Consider the following 19,256-nt stretch of genomic DNA (forward strand, 5'->3'; position numbering starts at 1 on the left):
GAGAGCTTACTGTGTGCAGAGTAATAATAATAATATTGGTATTTGTTAATCGCTTACTATGTGCACAGCACTGTTCTAAGCGCTGGGATAGATACAGGGTAATCAGGTTGTCCCACGTGAGGCTCACAGTTAATCCCCAATTTACAGATGAGTTAACTGAGGCACAGAGAGTTAAGTGACTTGCCCACAGTCACACAGCTGACAAATGGCAGATCCAGGATTCGAACTCACGACCTCTGACTCCCAAGCCCGGGTTCTTTCCGCTGAGCCACGTGGGAGAATATAATAAAACAGAGTTCATTCAATCGTATAGACTTGGTACATGTTTCCTGCCCACAAGGAGCTTACAATCAATCAGTGGCATTTATTGGTATATTTTGAGTGCTTAGTATGTGCAGAGCACTGTTCTGAGCAGTTGGGAGAGTACAATACAAAGAAATTAGCACATTCCCTGTCCATAATGAGCTTAGAGTCTAGAGCGGCTTGCAGAGTAAAGATCTACAAGAAATGCAGTCAATCAATCAGTAGTGATTATTGAGCTCTTTCTGTGTGCAGAGCACTCTACTAAACATTTGGGAAGGCCCAACAGAATTGGTCAACAAAACTCCTGACTTCAAGGACCTTATAGTATAGACGGGCAGATGGATCCTAAAATAAATTGCCGGTAAGAGGAAAAGGGGACAAGCAGCAAACCCTCCCCCACCTCAAAGCCTTCCTGAAGGCCCATCTCGTCCAAGAGGCCTTCCCAGACTAAGCCCCACTTTTCCTCATCTCCCACTCCCTTCTGTGTCTCCATGATTTGCTGTCTTTGCTCTTCCTCCTGTCTCTCAGCCCCACAGCATCTGTATTGATCTGCAATTTCATTTATTTGTAATGTCTGTCTCCCCCACTCTAAACTGTGAGTTCGTTGTGGGCAGGGACTGTCACTCTTTACTGTTGTATTGTACTTTCCCAAGTGCTTAGTACAGTGCTCTGAACACAGTAAGTGCTTAATAAATACTACTGAAGTGAAGAGTGACCAAGCATATTTTTCTGGATATACCTTAAATCGCTTGTATTTTTCTCCAAAGCTAAAGCTATTTCTGAGCTAAAAAAGAGGGAGATTAATTGTTGGGTTAAGAAAGAGATGGTCTCAAAAGAATTACTCTTCTGTCCCTTTTCCCCTGCCCCCACCATTTCTCCTTAAAGGAAGAAGGGAGGAGACAAAGAGGAGGAGGAGAAATTCATTCAATCATAATTTGAGCGCTCAGTGTGTGCAAAGCACTGTATTAAGCACTCGGGAAGTACAATTCAGCAACAGCGACAATCCCTGCCCATAGCGGGCTCACAGTCTAGAAGTGGGGAGACAGACATCAAAACAAGTAAACAGGCATCAACAGCATCAATATAAACAGAATTATACATACACATCGTTAATAATATAGATAGAATTATAAATATGTACAGATACACACACAAGTGCTGTGGGGTGGAGAGAGGGATAGAACAGAGGGAGTGGGCGCGATGAGGAGTGGCGGGGAGCAGAGGAAAAGGAGGGCTTAGTCTGGGAAGGCCTCCTGGAGGAGGTGAGCTTTCAATAGGGCTATACTGTGAGCCCTTTTTGAGGGGGAAAGTGTGCTAGTTTGGCAGATTTGAGAAGGGAGGGTGTTCCAGGCCGGAGGTAGGACGTGGGCCAGGGGTCGACGGCGGGACAGGCAAGAACGAGGCCCAGTGAGAAGGTTAGCACCAGAGGAGCAGAGTGTAGGGACTGGGCTATAGAAAGAGAGAAGGGAGGTGAGGTAGGAGGGGCAAGGTGATGGACAGCTTTGAAGCCACTAGTGAGGAGGTTTTTACTTGATAGTGCTTTGAACTTCCTAGATAAATGGTGCATTTGGGTAATTTTATAAAAATCAACTAATTATTTGGGGTTCCCCACCAAAGAAATACAATTTAATGAGTAATCAGCTCACTCCAGGACCAAGCAGGCGAAGTGTTGAGGGGGATCCAGGGAGGCAAAATGTGAAAGTCTGCCAGGTGCTAGAACTCTATCATTTCACTCATCGCTGTTTGGTGCCGGTTTGGGCTTTAAAAATGCAATTTAAAATTTCATCCTATGCTACTTCGACTGTCGGTGTTTACAGGGGAAATTGTGGGACGGAAGGTGTGTGGAGGGGTGAGGAAAAGGTGTTGGGGAGGGGAGGGTGTGTGTTTGTAGGAATCCTTGTATGCTATTAATTGATTCATGAAAAGATGGAATCTGAAGGCTGGGAGCTAGCCTTCTTCTCTCCTACATGAGAAGCATGTGAAATATAACTTCCTGAAGGACTGGGATGGGATCCCATTCAACTTGTGGTAGGAAAAGAAAGAGGAGACAAAAAGAGGGTGAGGAAAAGGAGAAAGATACTAAGAGCCCTGAGGGAAGGGGTCATGTTAACCAAGTGTATTGCACTCTCCCAAGCGCTTAATACAGTCCTCTTCTTACAGTAAGTGCTCAATAAATACCACTGATTTATTGATTAAAGAGGAGAAGGAAAAGGAAAGGAAGAGGAAAAATAGGAGGAAGAGAATAAAAAGAGGGAAAACTAAAAGAAAAAAGTGGCGTTATTTGATCTAATATAAATGATGGCCAATGAACCCTTATATCAACCCAAGAAAAAATTTATATAACCCCTTTCCTGCCAAAGTTCAAAACCTCTCCTTTCTGCATTTCACTAGTTTAAAATAAATATACAGTTGCTGCTTTACAAGACATAGGTTAAGAGGGGAAAAATAACTAAATAAACTTTCCTTCTTTTATAGCACTTGACCCGTTTTCTGGAGGCAGAAATAAAGAATAGGGCTCAAAGCAACATGGGCTGTTCCCTTAAATTGTTTGTTATGGCTGAACCTGAGAGCTGAGAAAGTCCTATAGGTGACCTTGGGTAATTTTATATAAATCAATCAACTATGATTATCATGGCTTCCCCACCAAAAAAATAAATACAATTTAACAAGTAATCCCCTCACTCCAGAAGCATGTGGGTTACATAGTTTGGGGTGGGGTTTTTTTTTTTTTGTTATTCCTTTTCCCTTAAAGGGGGAAATTGGAATAGTAGGGTTGATGAGGGCACGAGAAGAAGGATTGTAAAATAAATCTTCAGGGACCATTTAATGTTGGATGAGAGTATCCATACCACCTTTTTTTAACCCAGCAATTAGTCCCCTTTCCACGCCCAGAAATATTTTTAGCTTTAGAGAAAAATATGATGCAATTTAAGGTGAAGTGGATAAAGCACGGGCCTGGGAGTCAGAAGGTCAAGAGTTCTAATTCCGATTCCACCACTTGTCTGCTGTGTGACCTTGAGCAAATCACTTAACTTTTCTGTGCCTCAATTACCTCATCTGTAAAAAAAAAAATAAATAAATAGGGCTTAAGCGTGTGAGCCCAATCTGGGACAGGGACGATGTCCAGTCTGATTAACTTATATCTACCTCAGTGTTTAGAACAGTGCTTGGCACCTAGTAAGCCCTTAATAAGTACCATAATTATCATTATTACTTATCTTGAAGAAAAATATACCAACACATCTATATGGGTACATACTTATGCATACACATACACCACACCCCTTCCCATATGCATATACACATATACATATAGATAGATAGATAGATATAACACTTATCTGGAGGAATTAATAATGGCTTTAACTACTTTGTAACATTTGCAGATGGAATCCACAAGGAAGAGTTGCAAGCTGGTCCCATAAGAGGTGGAAGATAGGGAGATTGGGAGCTCCTTGGGGACCAGGGACCTGGATATTTTCCAATAAAAATAATATTAGCAGTTGTATTTATTAATTGCTTACTATGTTCCAAGTACTGTACTAAGTGCTGTGGTAGATACAAGATTATCTGGTCCACGTGGGGGTCAGTGTAGGAGGCAGAATGGGTATTGAATCCCCATTTGGCAGATGAGGAAACTGAGGCACAGTGAAGTTCTGATTTGTCCAAAATCACACAGCAGACAAGTGGTGAAACTAAGCTATGCTGCCTTTATCCCAGTGCTTTGTACAAAGCAAGTGCTTAATAAATAATATTACCATTATGACTATGGATGATGCTCCCTCCTATGAGTCACCATTCAACAATAATAATCATCATCATCATAATAATAATGAAGGTATTTGTTACCATGTGCCAGGCACCGTTCTAAGCGCTGGAGTAGATATTAGGTAATCAGTATGGACACAGTTCTTGTCCCACATGGGGCTCACACTCTTAATCCTCTTTTTAGAGTTGAGGTACTGAGGCCCAGAGAAGTTAAGTGATTTGCCCAAGGTCCCACAGCAGAAATGTGGTGGATTCGGGATCAGGACCCAGTTCCTTCCGACTCCCAGGCCCATGCTCTATCTACTAAGTGTCTCTGCTTCCCTAGCTCAGACCAGTCCTGCGACTAGAGGTATCTCAACCGATCCACTCAGCATCATGCAGAACGGCAGCTCTGAGTCCAATTAGTCCAACCTGCCTCAACAGTTTTACTTTGAAGGGGAGGCACCCCTAACCTCTGTCGGGCACGCTGCCACAAAACCAGCCTCATCACTCTCATTTAGAGAAGCATCGTGGAGTAGTGGAGAGAACGTGGGCCTGGGAGTCAGAAGGTCATGGGCTCTAATCCCAGCTCCGCCATTTGTCTGCTGTCACTTGACTTCTCTGTGCCTCAGTTACCTCATCTGTAAAATGGGGATTGAGACTGTGAGCCCCACGTTGAGAAGCAGCGTGGCTCAGTGGAAAGAGCACGGGCTTTGGAGTCAGAGGTCATGGGTTCGAATCCCGGGCCCGGCCACTTGTCAGCTGTGTGATTTTGGGCAAGTCACTTCACTTCTCGGTGCCTCAGTTACCTCATCTGTAAAATGTAAAATGGGGATTAAGACTGTGAGCCCCACGTGGGACAACCTGATTCCCCTCTGTCTCCCCCAGCGCTTAGAACAGTGCTCGGCACATAGTAAGCGCTTAACAAATACCCACATTATTACTATTATTTTTACGTGGGACAGGGACTGTGTCCAACCCAATTTCCTTTAGCCACCCCGGCGCTTAATACGGTACCTGGGACATGGTAAGCACTTAAGTACCACAGTTAATTATTAGTATTTCAGTCTAGTCGTTACCCATATACCCAGCTGCAACAGGGGAAAATGATCTGGAGGCAGTGGGTTAGGTTAGATGACCCCTGGATCTCCCTTCCACTGCAGGAAATGGATGGTTACTGGACAAAACCTGCTGTTTGCTCCAGGATGAAGGGAGAGTGCTCTTGGGCTGGGATGGGGGGTGCCGAACGTTGTGGGGAGGGAGGAATGTGGAGAGAAATGCAGAGTTGGGAAGAGAGAGAAGGACCAAGGGCAAGTTCAGGTTAAACTCTCAACCTGAGTCTGTGAGGAATGCATGCCCACCACCTTTTGTTGGAAGGATCCGGATTAGCCTCATGCCTGATCTGCTGGAGCAGAGCCTCGGAAGCCTTCGAGGTGGGCTTGTCCCCGGCCAAAGATGCGGAAAATCAATTTGGCTGGCAAACAAGAGCCCCCGAGAGCTCACTGCACGCTCTGTAATCCTATCTACCCGCAGCTCAGAAAATAGATGCCGAACCCTCACATATTCATGGGGGATACAGGGCATAAATCAGACGGCACGGATTGGGGGGGGGCGAAGGAAGAGGCGCTCTACCTGGGTACTAAATAATCAAGCCCGGGCCCATAGAATCTCCGACATCCAGGCTGGCAGCTTCACGCTCACCCTGGTGGGAACCGCTGCTCCTTTCTCCTTCCCTTTTTTTTTTTTTTCCATTTCAATTACAACAGATACCGGATGAAATCTCCCCCATTAGCTGGCATCACTTATGCATCTCCCCTGCTCTTCCTTTAATTAAAAAACATGCTTATTGCAATACTTGCCAGAATCACTTTAACGGTATTTTAATTGTAATGTCTCTGCCTGATTAAAAAAAGAAAATATGAACCAGAATCTGCTTGTGAAATGTTCTAGGATGTATGCAAGTGGGCTCTCTCCCTCTCCCCTGCACCAGAACAGATATAGCAGAGTTCCCTGTGAGGTTACCAAGCCTCCTATCACACAGTGGACACAATAATACTTGGGAGAAGCATTTTTTCAGCTCAGAATCAATAACTGGTATTTACTGAGTGCTTACTGTTTGCAGAGCACTGTATTAAGCTCTTGAGAGAGTACAATATGAAAGAGTTGGTGGACATGCTTCCTGCCCACAGTGAGCTTACAGCCTAGAGGGGGAGACAGACAAAAATAAATTATGGGCATGTAATAAAGGCTATGGGGCTGAGGATGGGTGAATAATAAGTGTTTAAAGGATACAGATCCAAGTGCATAGATGGTGCAGAAAGGAGAGGGAGTTGAGGAAATGAGAGCCTAGCCAGGGAAGGTCACTTGGAGATGTGACTTTAATAAGACTTTCAAAGTAATTAAGGCTACAAAAAGCTGTGTTGCCTAGTGGATAAAACACAGGCCTCAGAGTCAGAAGGACCTGGGTTCTAATCCCAGCTCTGCCACTTGTCTGCTGTGGCACAATGGGCAAGTCACTTCACTTGTCTGGGCCTCAGTTACCTCTTCTGTAAAATGGGCATTAGGACTGTGAGCCCCATGTGGTGCAGAGACTGTGTCCAACCCGATTTGCTAGCAGTCACTCTAGTGCTTAGTACAGTGCCTGAAACATTGGAAGCACTTAACAAATACCAGAATTATGATTATTAGTGAAGGCAGGGAGAATGTTGATTTGTCCTATATGAAAGGGGGAGTAAATTCCAGGCCATAAGGAAGATAAGGGCAAGATCCAGGTAAAGTTAGTAAGCTGGCAGTGGAGGAGAAAAGTGTGTGGGCTGTGTTGTAGTAGGAAATGAGTTAAGATTGGGGGACAAGCTGTTTGAGTGCTTTACAACTGATGGGAAGGAGTTTCCGTTTGATGTGAGGATGGACGGGTGACCATTGGAGGTTTTTGAGGAGTGAGGATAGATGGGTGACCATTGGAGGTTTTTGAGAAGTGAGGATAAGTAAATTGAATTTATTTTTAGGAAAATGATTTGGGCAACAGTGAAGTAAGGACTGGAGAGGAGAGAGACAGGAGGCAGGGAGGTCAGTGTCGGGGGGCTGATGCAGCAGTCAAGGTGGGATACGATAAGTGCTTGGATCAGCGTCATAGTTTGGATGGGGAGGAAAGGGTGGATTTTAGCAGCGTTGTGAAGATCAGACTGGCGGAATTTGCTTACAGACTGAATATATGGGTTGTATGAGAGACTGGAAGGAGGCATGCCTTTCTCTCCCAGTTCTACCCAGTAACGGACCTGGACCAATCGTACCCTTTATTCAGCTTAAAACATAATATTAAAACACAAATATTGAGCTGATTCAGTGGCTACCCCTCACACTTCACAGTAGCACTCAAGGAGGAGAGAGAACTAAATTTAACAGAGCTCAACATAAAGGAACAATATTGAAGATAATAATGGTAGAGCTTTGCAATCTAGTAGAGTAGTAATGGTATTTATTAAGCCCTTACTAAAGGCAGAGCATTGAACTAAGTGCTGGGGAAAGAATACACTTTGCAGAATGATTTTACAGTCTTGACTCTTGGAAAGGCCCTTTCCAATGGCCATGATATCTAAACTCTCCAATCCGAGAACTCACTCAAACAGCAGGTACCCGTGTGAGTCAGGGTTAATAAATGGGTTCTGGAAAGAAGTGGGTAACTTTCCAGGGTCCATGGATTAATTGAGTCTCATGATCTCTGTGAATTTCCCAGGCTGTTGTGGGAATTACAGTGGATCATTCATTTAAAACAAGGAGAAAAGGCTAACGGGCCAAAAGAAGAAAATTAACAATGTATTTGAAATGGGTACTGAACTCACCATCATGAGTCTCTGGATGTATTAAGTAGGTACACTGTGACAAGCACTGAATTAAGCACAACAGTGGTAGGAGAGACATTGCCAGGCCTAGAAGAACTTACGTATGTGAACATTATTTGTTACACATTCAAGGGTAACTTTCAACTTGAAAGAACAAGATGCTTTGTAATATAGCCCAGTTACCACCATAAAACAAACAGATTACATAAAAAGGCATTTGCCAAAAGGAGCATACTCCAAGAGAGAAGGTCACGGAACTACGAAGGAGATGCCAAAATGTGTTATCTCAGAGGACTCGGGACTAAGAGCTTTATGGGAGTCACTGGCTCAGGCCCCAGGAAATCACCAATCAATGGCCCCATTTTCAGGCTGGCAGGTCATTTGGTCTGGCTGGGATGGGAGAGAGAAGGGTGGAATTAATGCATTAGGGGACGGCGATAGGACTGGATATTTTGAGAATTATGTGTACGTGACGTAATGAGGAGTGCAGCCTGTAGAACAGAGAAAGAGAAATGACCGTGGCAGAAAGAATTGTAATCAGAGTGAAGGATGGAAACACTCATGAAAGAAAACTATTTTTTCATGATGGAACATGACTTTTGGAAGACTAAGGGTCATAAACCAATAATAGAATAAAGAAGACCGTTCAGAAGAAAGCTTAGGAATTCCTATAAATAGACGTTTCTGCCTTAAAGAATGTTTAAATAAAATGAAATGAATGTTCTTGGAACATTTCAATTTTTTAAAGTCTATGGGAATAAACTGGCCCTTTCCTATGGAGAATAAACTGGGGCAGAGTTCAGACTTAACTTAAACCACTAGTAAGCCCCGTCTTCTTTGTCCCTGAATCTACTTAGCCTTTGTAAGATTAGTTTGGGCTCATCCTAATCACTGCTCCCTGACCTCCGTTTTTCTACTCCTCCTCTCCTTTCCCTGTGCCACCCACCTCTCCAGCTTTTATCCCCATCCAGTACTGTTGATATAGTAAGCTCTTTGAGTACAGGACTGTGTTTTTGTCCTTTCCTGAATGCTTAATGTAGTGTGCTGCACTAAGTAGGTACTCAGTAAATAGTCTCCCTACTACTACTTGGGGAGAAGCTGAAGATGGTGACAGGGCAAGAGGAGGAGGAGGAGACTTTGACTGATTTAGGGAATTTAGTGGGTGTAGGGAAGGGAGAATATCTCCCCACCTCTCCAATTCTCACTTTCTTCCCACCAGCAGGAAAGTTATCACATCTATTCCCAGAGTTCTCCATATCCAGGAAAGGGGACCCAAACCTTACCCCATCCCTGTCTCCCCACCTTCCATTCACTCGCCCTCTGCTTTCACTCAAGAACTGCTTAATGATAGTGCCAAGAGGGTGGGGATCTTTCTTTGTTGCTGTGGCTCATCATAATTACTAGGAATCAAAATAATAAATTTTAATTCCAGGATGCCTTTGGCCATTGGGATCTTAACACAAAAGAACAAAAAATATAATTAACTAAACCAAGGCAATATGCCCAACTCCATCCCAGCTCATTAGTATGAATTGATTAGGTTAATTCTCTTCTGTGCTTAACAGGACCCCAAAAATAGGAAGGGGGTGAAGGGAGAAAAGACAAAGACACTGGACCTCCAAGTTTATCTATGTGGCATTTAGGCATGGAGGTTGGCCACTACATTTGTTACTGAACAAATCAGCATTTGCGGGGGGTGTTATAGTTGAGTAATGGCTGGTTAAGTGCAGAACAGGGACCCGGGAATCTGATATTGCTAAAATGATATCAACATTTAATTTCATTCATTCAATCGTATTTATTGAGCACTTATTTTGCACAGAGCACTGTACTAAGTGCTTAGGAAAGTCCAATACAGCAATAAGACAGACAATCCCTGCCCACAACAGGCTTGCAGTCTACAGGTGGCGAGACAGACATCAGTACAAGTAAAGAGACATCAACAAATAAATAAAACTGGCTAGTGTAAAGAGCATGGGCCTGGGAGTCAAAGGACCTGGGTTCTAATCCCAGCTCTGCCACTTGCCTACGATAGACTATGAGCCCGTCACTGGGCAGGGATTGTCTCTGTTGCCAAATTGTACATTCCAAGCACTTAGTACAGTGCTCTGCACATAGAAAATGCTCAATAAATACTATTGAATATGACCTCAGGAATTGACTCAATTTCCCTAGGCCTCACTTTCCTCATCTCCAAAATGGGGATTCAATACCTGTTCTCCCTCCTATTTAGGTTGTGAGCTCCATGTGGGACAGGGACCCAATCACCTTTTCTCTACCCAGCGCTTGGCACAGTGCTTGGCACATAGTAAATGCTTAACAAATACCACAATTACTTCCTAGAAATTTACAGACTGGCTTTTTAAGACTCACACTTGCCTTTGTGCAAGATGGGTAAGAGGTAAGACGTTTAAGGAGATGGAGAAACTGAAGCCCAGGGAGGTCAAAAGCCTTCTCAAGGTCACACAGCGGCTCGGGGTGGAGCTGGCCCCTGGATATCCAGTAGTGCTTTCCATCCCCTGGATTCTGTTGAACTGGAAACTCAAAATATGATGCAAAAGGGCAAAGAATAATTCCCCATTCCTAATAAAACAGAGCTGATCAGTGTAACATGTGGATAGAAGGAAATAACACCAGAGGGTCACAGGTACCAGTGCGCAAGAGCAGAGGATGGGTTGAATTTTCGGAGCATGGCTGAGTCACAAACTGGGTTCCCTCTCTTCGTGACAGCCCTGTGAGGAGATCTCAGTCTAGATCCAGACTCTTCATTCAGACGTGCTAACTTTAAGATTAAATCATCCTTGGGCCTGAAATTTCTCGCTCTAGATCTCAGCCTCAAGGTGAATTTCTTTGGAATTTAAGAAAATTCTACTCAGCTATTTTTTTGAGAAGCAGAGCAGGGAGGCAGCGAGAGGGGGCATTAGCCTACGTGTTCAAAGACTGGTGGAGATCTCACAGGTTTGGCATTAGACAAAAGCATTTTCAGATCCTTTTTTTTAAAAAAAGCAGACCTGCATAAATTACACATGGACCTTGTTTCTCAAAATCTGATCTGAACTGCGGGTCCCTTCAGTAAGTTAGCAGTTTGGGTTTTGGTTTTGCCACCAGTTTATGTTTTGGAAAAAAAAAATTTCAGAAGGTGATAATCTTGACCCTGCATTTATTTCTTCTGCTCCTGTTGCTCTTTATTGGCTCTGTCAAAACGATGGGGCTAAGAGGTTGTTTGTCCCTTCGGTCTTAGGAACACAACACTGCAATTCTTATTTCACTCAGGGAGGATAGTGTCAGAAGCCGCCCAGTCCTCCAAAGGCCTTGGGTAAAGAATTCATATAGGGAAATAGGAGTGCGAAGCACCGGTTTTCTCCCTGGAATAAGTACATCAGTCAGTGCTGGTTCTATTTCAAGGACTGAGGAAAAGTGTATTTGGGCAGTGGTTCACTAGCTACACCAGATACTTCCACGAGCTGATGTTCTCAACAAAGTAATGATCTTTACTAGCTTAGGGACCAAAACAGGAGAGAAAATGGAACGGAGCTTGGGAGAGGCAGGCAGTTTTCAAAGAATGTAAGGCCAGAAAGCCGTCGGTTTGGGTCTTTTCAAATCTGCTCTCACAAGCGCTCAATACAGTGTTCTGCACCTAGTAGGCAATCAGTAATGATGGTATGATGATGATATATGTTAAGCACTTACAATGTATTAAGCAATGTTGTATGTGCTGGGTTAGGTACAAGCTAATCAGGTAGGACACAGTCCCTGTCCCACATGGGGCTCAGAGTCTTAAGGCTCATTTGCTAGATGAGGTAATTGAAGCACAGAGACGTCAGGTGACTTGGCCAAGGTTACACGGCAGACAAGTGGCAGAGCTGGGATTAGAACACAGGTCCTCTGACACCCAGGCCCTTGCTCTATCCACTAGGCTATGCTGCTTCCCCACTGATTGATTGCTCAGAAGCTCTCAATACCTTGGATGAGTGAGGCTGCATGTTCAGCTCAAAAAACTACGAGGCAATTGCCCCCATGAAGCTGGGACTATGCTACTCGGTGTATCTTAAAGTTTGTGGTGATATCTGTGCTACTTTGGCTTCCCCACAATAGGACGGGGCCATATCTTATATTTGTCATTTTTCCTACCAAAACCCAGTCTAAAACACTTCACTCCTCCAACACCAGCTTACTCACTGTCTCCACCAACCCCTTGCCTACATCCACTCTATGATTTGAAAATTCCTCCCCCACTAAATGACAGACCAATCACTCTCCCTACCTTCAAAGTCTTATTAAAATCACATCTTCTCCAATGGGCCCTCACTTCGCTTTAGCCCCACAGTACTTACTTTGGGGGGGTTGGGGGGCGGGTGATGCCACTTGGGGTATGTAGCGAGATTTGGAACAAGGATTTGTATTCTTGTCGTTATAAATAAGATGAACTAATGCTATTTATTAAGTGCTTACTGTGTGCAGAGCACTATACCAAGCGCTTGGGAGACCACAGTCCAACAGAGCTGGTAGACATGTTCTTCCCTGGAGCTTAGAGACTAGAGTACTTTAAGTGTGGTAGTCTACATCAATCACATTTATTAATAGATTACTGTTTGCACAGCATCATACTAAGTGCTTGGGAGAGAATAATACAACAAAATTGACAGACATTTCCTTCCCACAAGGACCTTACAGTCTACATCTAGTCTTTTGTTTGGTGGTAGACCATCTAACAGCTCTATCTTTTCCCTTACATCACTAACTTACGGTTTAGCAGCCCAATTATGAATCTTTTGCGTTCATTTATCTAAATCCTTCTTGAGCTTTCTGATACTTTCGATTGTTCAATTAATGCCATTTATTCAGTGCTTACCGTGTGCAGAGTGCTGTCCTAAGCACGCCGGAAAGTGCAGTAAATAGAGGTGGTAGACAAGATCCCTGGCCACAAGGAGTTTTAAGTCTACACAATAAGCAGCATGGCCTAGTGGATAGAGTATGAGTCTGGGAATCACAAGGACCTGGGTTCAAATTCCGACTTGCCCACTTGATGGCTGTGTGGCCTTGGGCAAATCATATCACTTCTCTGTCCCTCAGTTAATCTGTAAAATGGGGATGAATACTGTGAGCCCCAGGTGGGACGTGGGCTGTGTCCAATCTGATAAGCTTATACCTACCATAGCACTTAGTACAGTGCCTGGCACATTTTAAAGTTTTAACAACATTAAATAAAAGTGTCTGACAGTAATGAATACCTCCAACTAAAGTAATGTCATCTTCTCCCTAACAAGCCTAGATATCATCACTGACTAGAGGATTACAACAAAATTTTCAAAGGATTGGAAAATCGAGCACTAAAAGGTGAAGGGAGCTGAAATACTTTAAATGAGACATAAAAAGGAAAAGGACTTTTTATGGTATTTGTTAAGTGCTTACTATATGCCAAGTACTGTACTAAGCTTTATGCACTTCCTCCACTGAGGACAGAGAGATGGAGAATGGGTTCAAATTGCAACAGGATGATTCAGAGAAGAAGCGAATGCAATGAAATTGAGGTGCACAATCACTGAGGTGCACTGTTTCACCAGAAGGCAAATCTGTGCCCTAATTTCAACAATAACACTGCCAGCAGTCTACATATTGTCATTTCACCAAGGAAATATTTTTGTGACTATAAGAGTTGTGGAATTGTGGCACAGGTTTCAAGGAAATTGGATAATCCCTTTCCCTGGAAATCCTTAAGGCACGGGCACTGCATTACTAGCTTCGTGTTTAGGATGTGCTCTGCCTAGAAACAGAGGGAATAATTCCTTGGCAACCCCTCTCTAAGACTGCGTACAAACATTTCCTATTTAATACTGACCCCAACCCCTTCCTCAGTGTCAAATCTCCTACTTAATACTTATCCCAACCCCTTCCTCAGTGTCAAATCTTAACCTATTAAAGAACAGTACCTGGGAACGGCAGGGAGGAGGGTGAGGCAAAATATCATTGCATATTTATAAATTAACTTATTTCCCAACACTTTTGATTTACAAATACACCTCACAATCCCTTTTGCTGTTGGCTATCCCTAACAATCTTCCCTTGAGATTCGAGTGGCAATTACTATGAGAAGGCCAAGACATGGAGATGTGGTCAGAGTTGAACTTGAGGCAACTGAGGTTGGGCAGAATAGTCTGTCTTGGCTCCTCCCTCCCTGACCTTTAAATGTCTACACCCCAAACCTACCATTTTCTAGCCTTGGTACTGTCCGGAGAGAGAAAACTTGTCTCAAAACACCTTCTAGGGCTGGATGTGAATCCTTACTCTGACCCAAACCTCAAGAACACCAGGCCAAATTGTCTAACTCCAAGGGCCCTCTCTAGTTTGCCTTTCATAAGGCTAAAAAGATCGAAATAGTGTTAAGGTGGGAAATGTGACAGTCTAGCGAGGAAATCTGCATGAACCCTTTTTCACCCTCCCTTTAGGCCCAACAACACTTATGTACATATTCATAACTTATTTATTTATATTAATGTCTGCCTCCCCCTCTAGACTGTGAGGTTATTGTGGTCAGGGAATTTGTCTACCCAGTCTGTTATGCATTGTACTCGCCCAGAAGCTTAGTACAATGTCTAGCACAATTAAGCACTCAAAAAATGGTTGACTGACTGATATCCCTTCTAGAGCAACACTAAATGGCATCCGGGTGCTTTGCAAGTAAGTGTGAGTGCAGGATTTCTGCAAAGGCAAAGCATATGAGACTGTAAGGTGTTCATACAAATAACAATCCTCTAAGTCGACTATCATGTTAAGATAAAAATGAGAATCAGCATAGCTCAGTGGAAAGAGCACGGACTTGGGAGTCAGAGGTCGTGGGTTCTAATCCTGACTCCGCCTCTTGTCAGCTCTGTGACTCGGGGCAAGTCACTTAACTTCTCTGTGCCTCAGTTACCTCATATGTAAAACGGGGGTGAAGGCTGTGAGCCCCACGCGATCACCTTCTATCTACCCCAGCACTTAGAACAGTGTTTGGCACATAGAAAGCGTTTAACAAACACCATCCTCATCATCACGTTCTTTGGACTTTGCCACAGTGAAGCTCTGAGCTTGTGGCAGTTGGGAAGAAGTACCGACTCGGAAGCTGCATGCCTATTTCTGGCGCGATTCCTCTTCAGCTTACATCTGTGGCGGGGGGCACGGTGTTCCGCCACAAACGTGCTCCTCGAGATGGGGCTGAAGGGGTCGGGGATTGATTTGGGCCTGCTGTGAAGCTTAAAGCAAGGAAAAAAAAAAACCCCAAACAAAAAAGTAGCTCCCATCCTCCTTAACCCTAACCCCAAGGGCTGAAATAAACGCACAATAAGTTTCCATCTACTCTGACCTTTGACATGCAGGGAGGCGAGGATACTGGTGTTGGTGTCCAACAGCAACGAGTGGCCGCTCTCCACTGTGACATTGTCGCCATCTCGTGGCCTTCCTTCGGGGAGCCAGCTGTGATCCCAGGACCACCCGTGGCAGAACTGAAGGGGAAAGTTGCCCTGGAAAACCAAACAAAAGTGACCGGGAAGACGGTGAAGGCTGTAGCCGGCGATGGGGTGGCCCGGCGGAATCCGTCAGAGCTCCTCTGCATTCCTGGAATTCCAAAATCCTGGGAAATAGAGGAAGGAATGTTCGACCTTCTCGAGGAGGGGTCGCATATCCAGCAGCGGTTACGTTCACTTGCCCAGAAGTTCGATCAACTGTCTGTTAGACTAAGTTCCTGGGGAGCACGGATACTATCTACCAAATCTCCTGAGCTCTCCCAAGCACTTAGTACGGATACTATCTACCAAATCTACTTCCGCTCTCCCAAGCACTTAGTACAGTGCTCTGCACAGAGTAATAATAATAATTTTGGTACTTGTGAAGCGCTATGTGCCAAGCACTGTTCTAAGCACTGGGTAGATACAAGGTAATTAGGTTGTCCCACGTGGGGCTCACAGTGTTAATCCCCATTTTCCAGATGAGGTCACTGAGGCACAGAGAAGTGAAGTGACTTGCCCAAAGTCACACAGCTGATAAGTGGCAGAATCAGAATTAGAACCTGCAACCTCTGACTCCCAAGCCCGGGCTCTTTCCACTGAGCCACACTGCTTCTCTATACGCTCAGTAAATAGTAGTAATCCCCAGTCATTTCCCAGGGACATGCTCAGAGCGTCTTATTCCCCTTACCTTTCTCCACTTCCAATTAAGGGTTGGGGTAGATTCAAGCTTTTTTTATTTTTACAGGTATGCATTGGGCCCCAGACAAAAAGTCATAAATAGCTTAGGGTAGTGGGAATTAAAACGCTCCACTTGATGGTGGCATTTTGCTTCATGTCCTTCGTATCATTTTTCACAAGCTCAGCTCCCAATTTATAGATACATTCCTGCCTTCAAATGCCATTCACTAGTTCTCCCTCTCTACCTAATTTGATATTACCTCCTTTCCCTCTGCACCAAAGCCCCATGCAGAGGCAAAATGTTAACTGACTTCAGAAACATGGCAAAATAGGCAGAGACATGAGAAAGTGGCAGAAAGAGAGACACAGAACATAGTAGGCAGGTGGTCAGGAAGGAAGAAAAGATTGTTTATTCTGCATCTCTGGTTTACCAATACTGTCATTATTATTTCACTTGGGAGAGTCCATTATTACAGTACAACAGAGTTGGTAGACACATTCCCTGCCCACAGTGAACTTAAAGTCTAGAGGGGGGAGGCAGACATTAAGATAGAAAAATTACGGATATGTAGGTGAAACAGTTCAACAGCATGGCCACATGGATAAAACATGGGCCTGGGAGTCAAAACGACCTAGGTTCTAAACCCAGCTCTGCCACCTGTCTGCTGTGTGACCTTGAGCAAGTCAGTTCACTTCCGTGGGCCTCAGTTCTCTCACCTGTAAAATGGGAATTAAGAGGGTGAGCCCCATGTGGGGCAAGGACTCTGTCCAACTCAATTTGTATCTACCCTAGTGTTTAGTACAGTGCCTGGTGCACAGTAAATGCTTAACAAATGCCACAGTTATTATTATTACCATTATTAAGTGCTGTCGGGCTGAGAGAAATGTGCATAAAAGGAGCAAGACAGGTGATGCAGTGGGAGAAGAGGAAAGGAGGGTTTAATCAGAGAAGCCCTCTTGGAGGAGATGTGCCTTCAATAAGGCTTTGAAGGTAGGAAGAATAGTCCCTTCCTTCTCCTAAATCCTCTCTTCCTCCCCAGAAAGCCTAGCCCTCTCCATCTTCAGTCAACACAAAACTGCTTTGGAGCTATTCCTCCTACCTCGCCCAACCTTCCTCCCCTGAAGTCCCTTTCCAGTGTTTACCAGTTTGTTCGGGTCGCTCATCCTGCAGGAAGACCACCCATTCATCCCTAGCCCACCCCCAAAACCTTCCCCTAATGGTTGAATGCAATGGTCAATACTTGATTCAGTTTATCGCCGTGTTCCATCCATACCCACAGTTGAATGTTTGTGGCAGAAAATCACTAAAGGAGCACTCTCGCTCCATCCCATTCCCCAGCATGGCCAAGGGGGCTGGGCACTCAAGGCTACACACAAGGGTAATGCTGACGGGTGTCTCTGAAACACTCTCTCTCTCTTGAACCCCACCCAACTCCTCCATAGCTTTACAAAACTCAACACTGGTGCTGGCCCAGGTTGCAAGGGGTTGGGGGGAGAAGGACAATAGCTCCCTCATTTTGGATTATCTTAATGTAGGCGTTTGGGTATCCTACTGTCAATCAACCAATCAAAAGTATTTACCGAACACTTACTGTGTGCAGAGCAGCGTTTTAAGCGCTTGGAAGGGTACAACAGAATTAGTAGACACTCTCTCTGCTCATAATGAGCTACTGTCATTCATCCTACACATGGGTTTCCCTGGCAGAGCAATGTTGTAGTCACTTCAGTGTTGATAATAATAATAATTTTGGTATTTAAGCGCTTACTATGTGCCAAGCACTGTTCTAAGTGGTGGGTAGATACAAGGTAATGAGGTTGTCCCACGTGGGGCTCACAGTCTTAATCCCCATTTTACAGATGAGGTAGCTGAGGCACAGAGAAGTTAAGTGACTTGCCCAAAGTGACACAGCTGATAAGTGGCAGAGCCGGGATTAGAACCGATGACCTCCGACTCCCAAGCCCGTGCTCTTTCCACTGAGCCATTCTGCTTCTCGATAGACACCGATAGATTGGCTATGCTCCAAGACCTCGTTTGTGATCCTGTTTGGCAGTTTAATGGTTAGTATATTACATAGGTGGCTCCATGTAATGTCATGGTCCAGAACTCTGAGTCTCAGAGAAGAGGGTTGGTTATCAGTATAGTTCTGGAATATTCAAGAGACCTCGTAGCACTGGGGAGTCCAAATTTACCAAACTAACAAGTAGAAAACAAATCATTGTTTTTAAAAGTCAGGTTGTGTGTAGAGTGTCTGGGATCATGGTAATGGCCATTCAGCTCAGGGCTGTGGAGAGGTTAAGACCATCAAGTTCATCTGTGAAAATTAACCTCCAACTGACTGCAGAAAAAGACTCACTATTCAATATACATACCTGTATTTATGTACATATCTGTAATTTATTTATATTAGCATCTGCTCCCCCACCCTCCAGGCTGTGAGAACGTTGTGGACGGGGAATATGTTTATTATCATCCTGTGCTCTCCCAAGCACTTGGTATTGTGTTTTGCACACAGTAAGCGCTCAATAGGTACGACTGAATAAATGAATACGTTTAGTTTGGGAGGTACATGGATAAATATGGTACAGTATCCCCCTTGTGGCTCGAAGAAATAAAAACATGCAAATCCTAAATTATCCCAATTTACACCCAGGCAGAATGTGGAATTGGGAATTCAATCCAGGATCCAATTGAGAGTTCTTCGGCAGCCCCAGCGGACTGTGACTGAACCATATTGCTAAATCCAGACAAGATCAAAGCTGGGATTTAATTAGTACCACAAATGGGAAAAGATCACCACGGAAAACACTCGAGTTAAAATTCTGGTAGGTCATATTTAAAGCTCCGGAGGATTAAATCCGTCAGGGCCAGGCTGAGTATTTAACTGAAGTCGGCCGTGTGATAAGCTTAAGGAAAAGGCTGCAAAATAAGGTTTTGTTCACGATGACTCCCAAATTAAGATAATGACCAAATTAATTTCCTCCTGCTTCCTTTTTACAACAGGTATCACTTAGGGGAAGAGAAATACATTTACTCCAAGCATATCACTACTGGCTGGGTCTCAGAGAGGTAAGCAGGCAGCACTTTGCAGGAAACGGGAAGCTCTCCACTGCCTGACTTGGGTTCGTTCTGCCCCAAGGAGAATGCAGCTTCTCCCCAAGTGGAGAGAGACGCTTCACAATTGACTGAAGAGCCAACCTCCTCCCA

General features: G+C 44.3%; 1 protein-coding gene across 7 annotated transcripts in view; it reads right to left on the reverse strand.

Moving 5' to 3' along the window:
* PKHD1 (PKHD1 ciliary IPT domain containing fibrocystin/polyductin) overlaps positions 1 to 19,256 on the reverse strand; it is a 344,877-nt gene that overhangs the window by 203,829 nt on the left and 121,792 nt on the right. For all 7 annotated transcript variants that reach the window (XM_029050691.2, XM_029050690.2, XM_029050688.2 and 4 more), the window contains one exon: positions 15,232 to 15,388. In XM_029050691.2, the coding sequence (XP_028906524.1) occupies positions 15,232 to 15,388 (157 nt within the window). The remainder of the gene's footprint in view (positions 1 to 15,231; positions 15,389 to 19,256) is intronic.

This window comes from Ornithorhynchus anatinus, chromosome X1 (assembly GCF_004115215.2).
Source record: "Ornithorhynchus anatinus isolate Pmale09 chromosome X1, mOrnAna1.pri.v4, whole genome shotgun sequence".
Classification (NCBI taxonomy): domain Eukaryota; kingdom Metazoa; phylum Chordata; class Mammalia; order Monotremata; family Ornithorhynchidae; genus Ornithorhynchus; species Ornithorhynchus anatinus.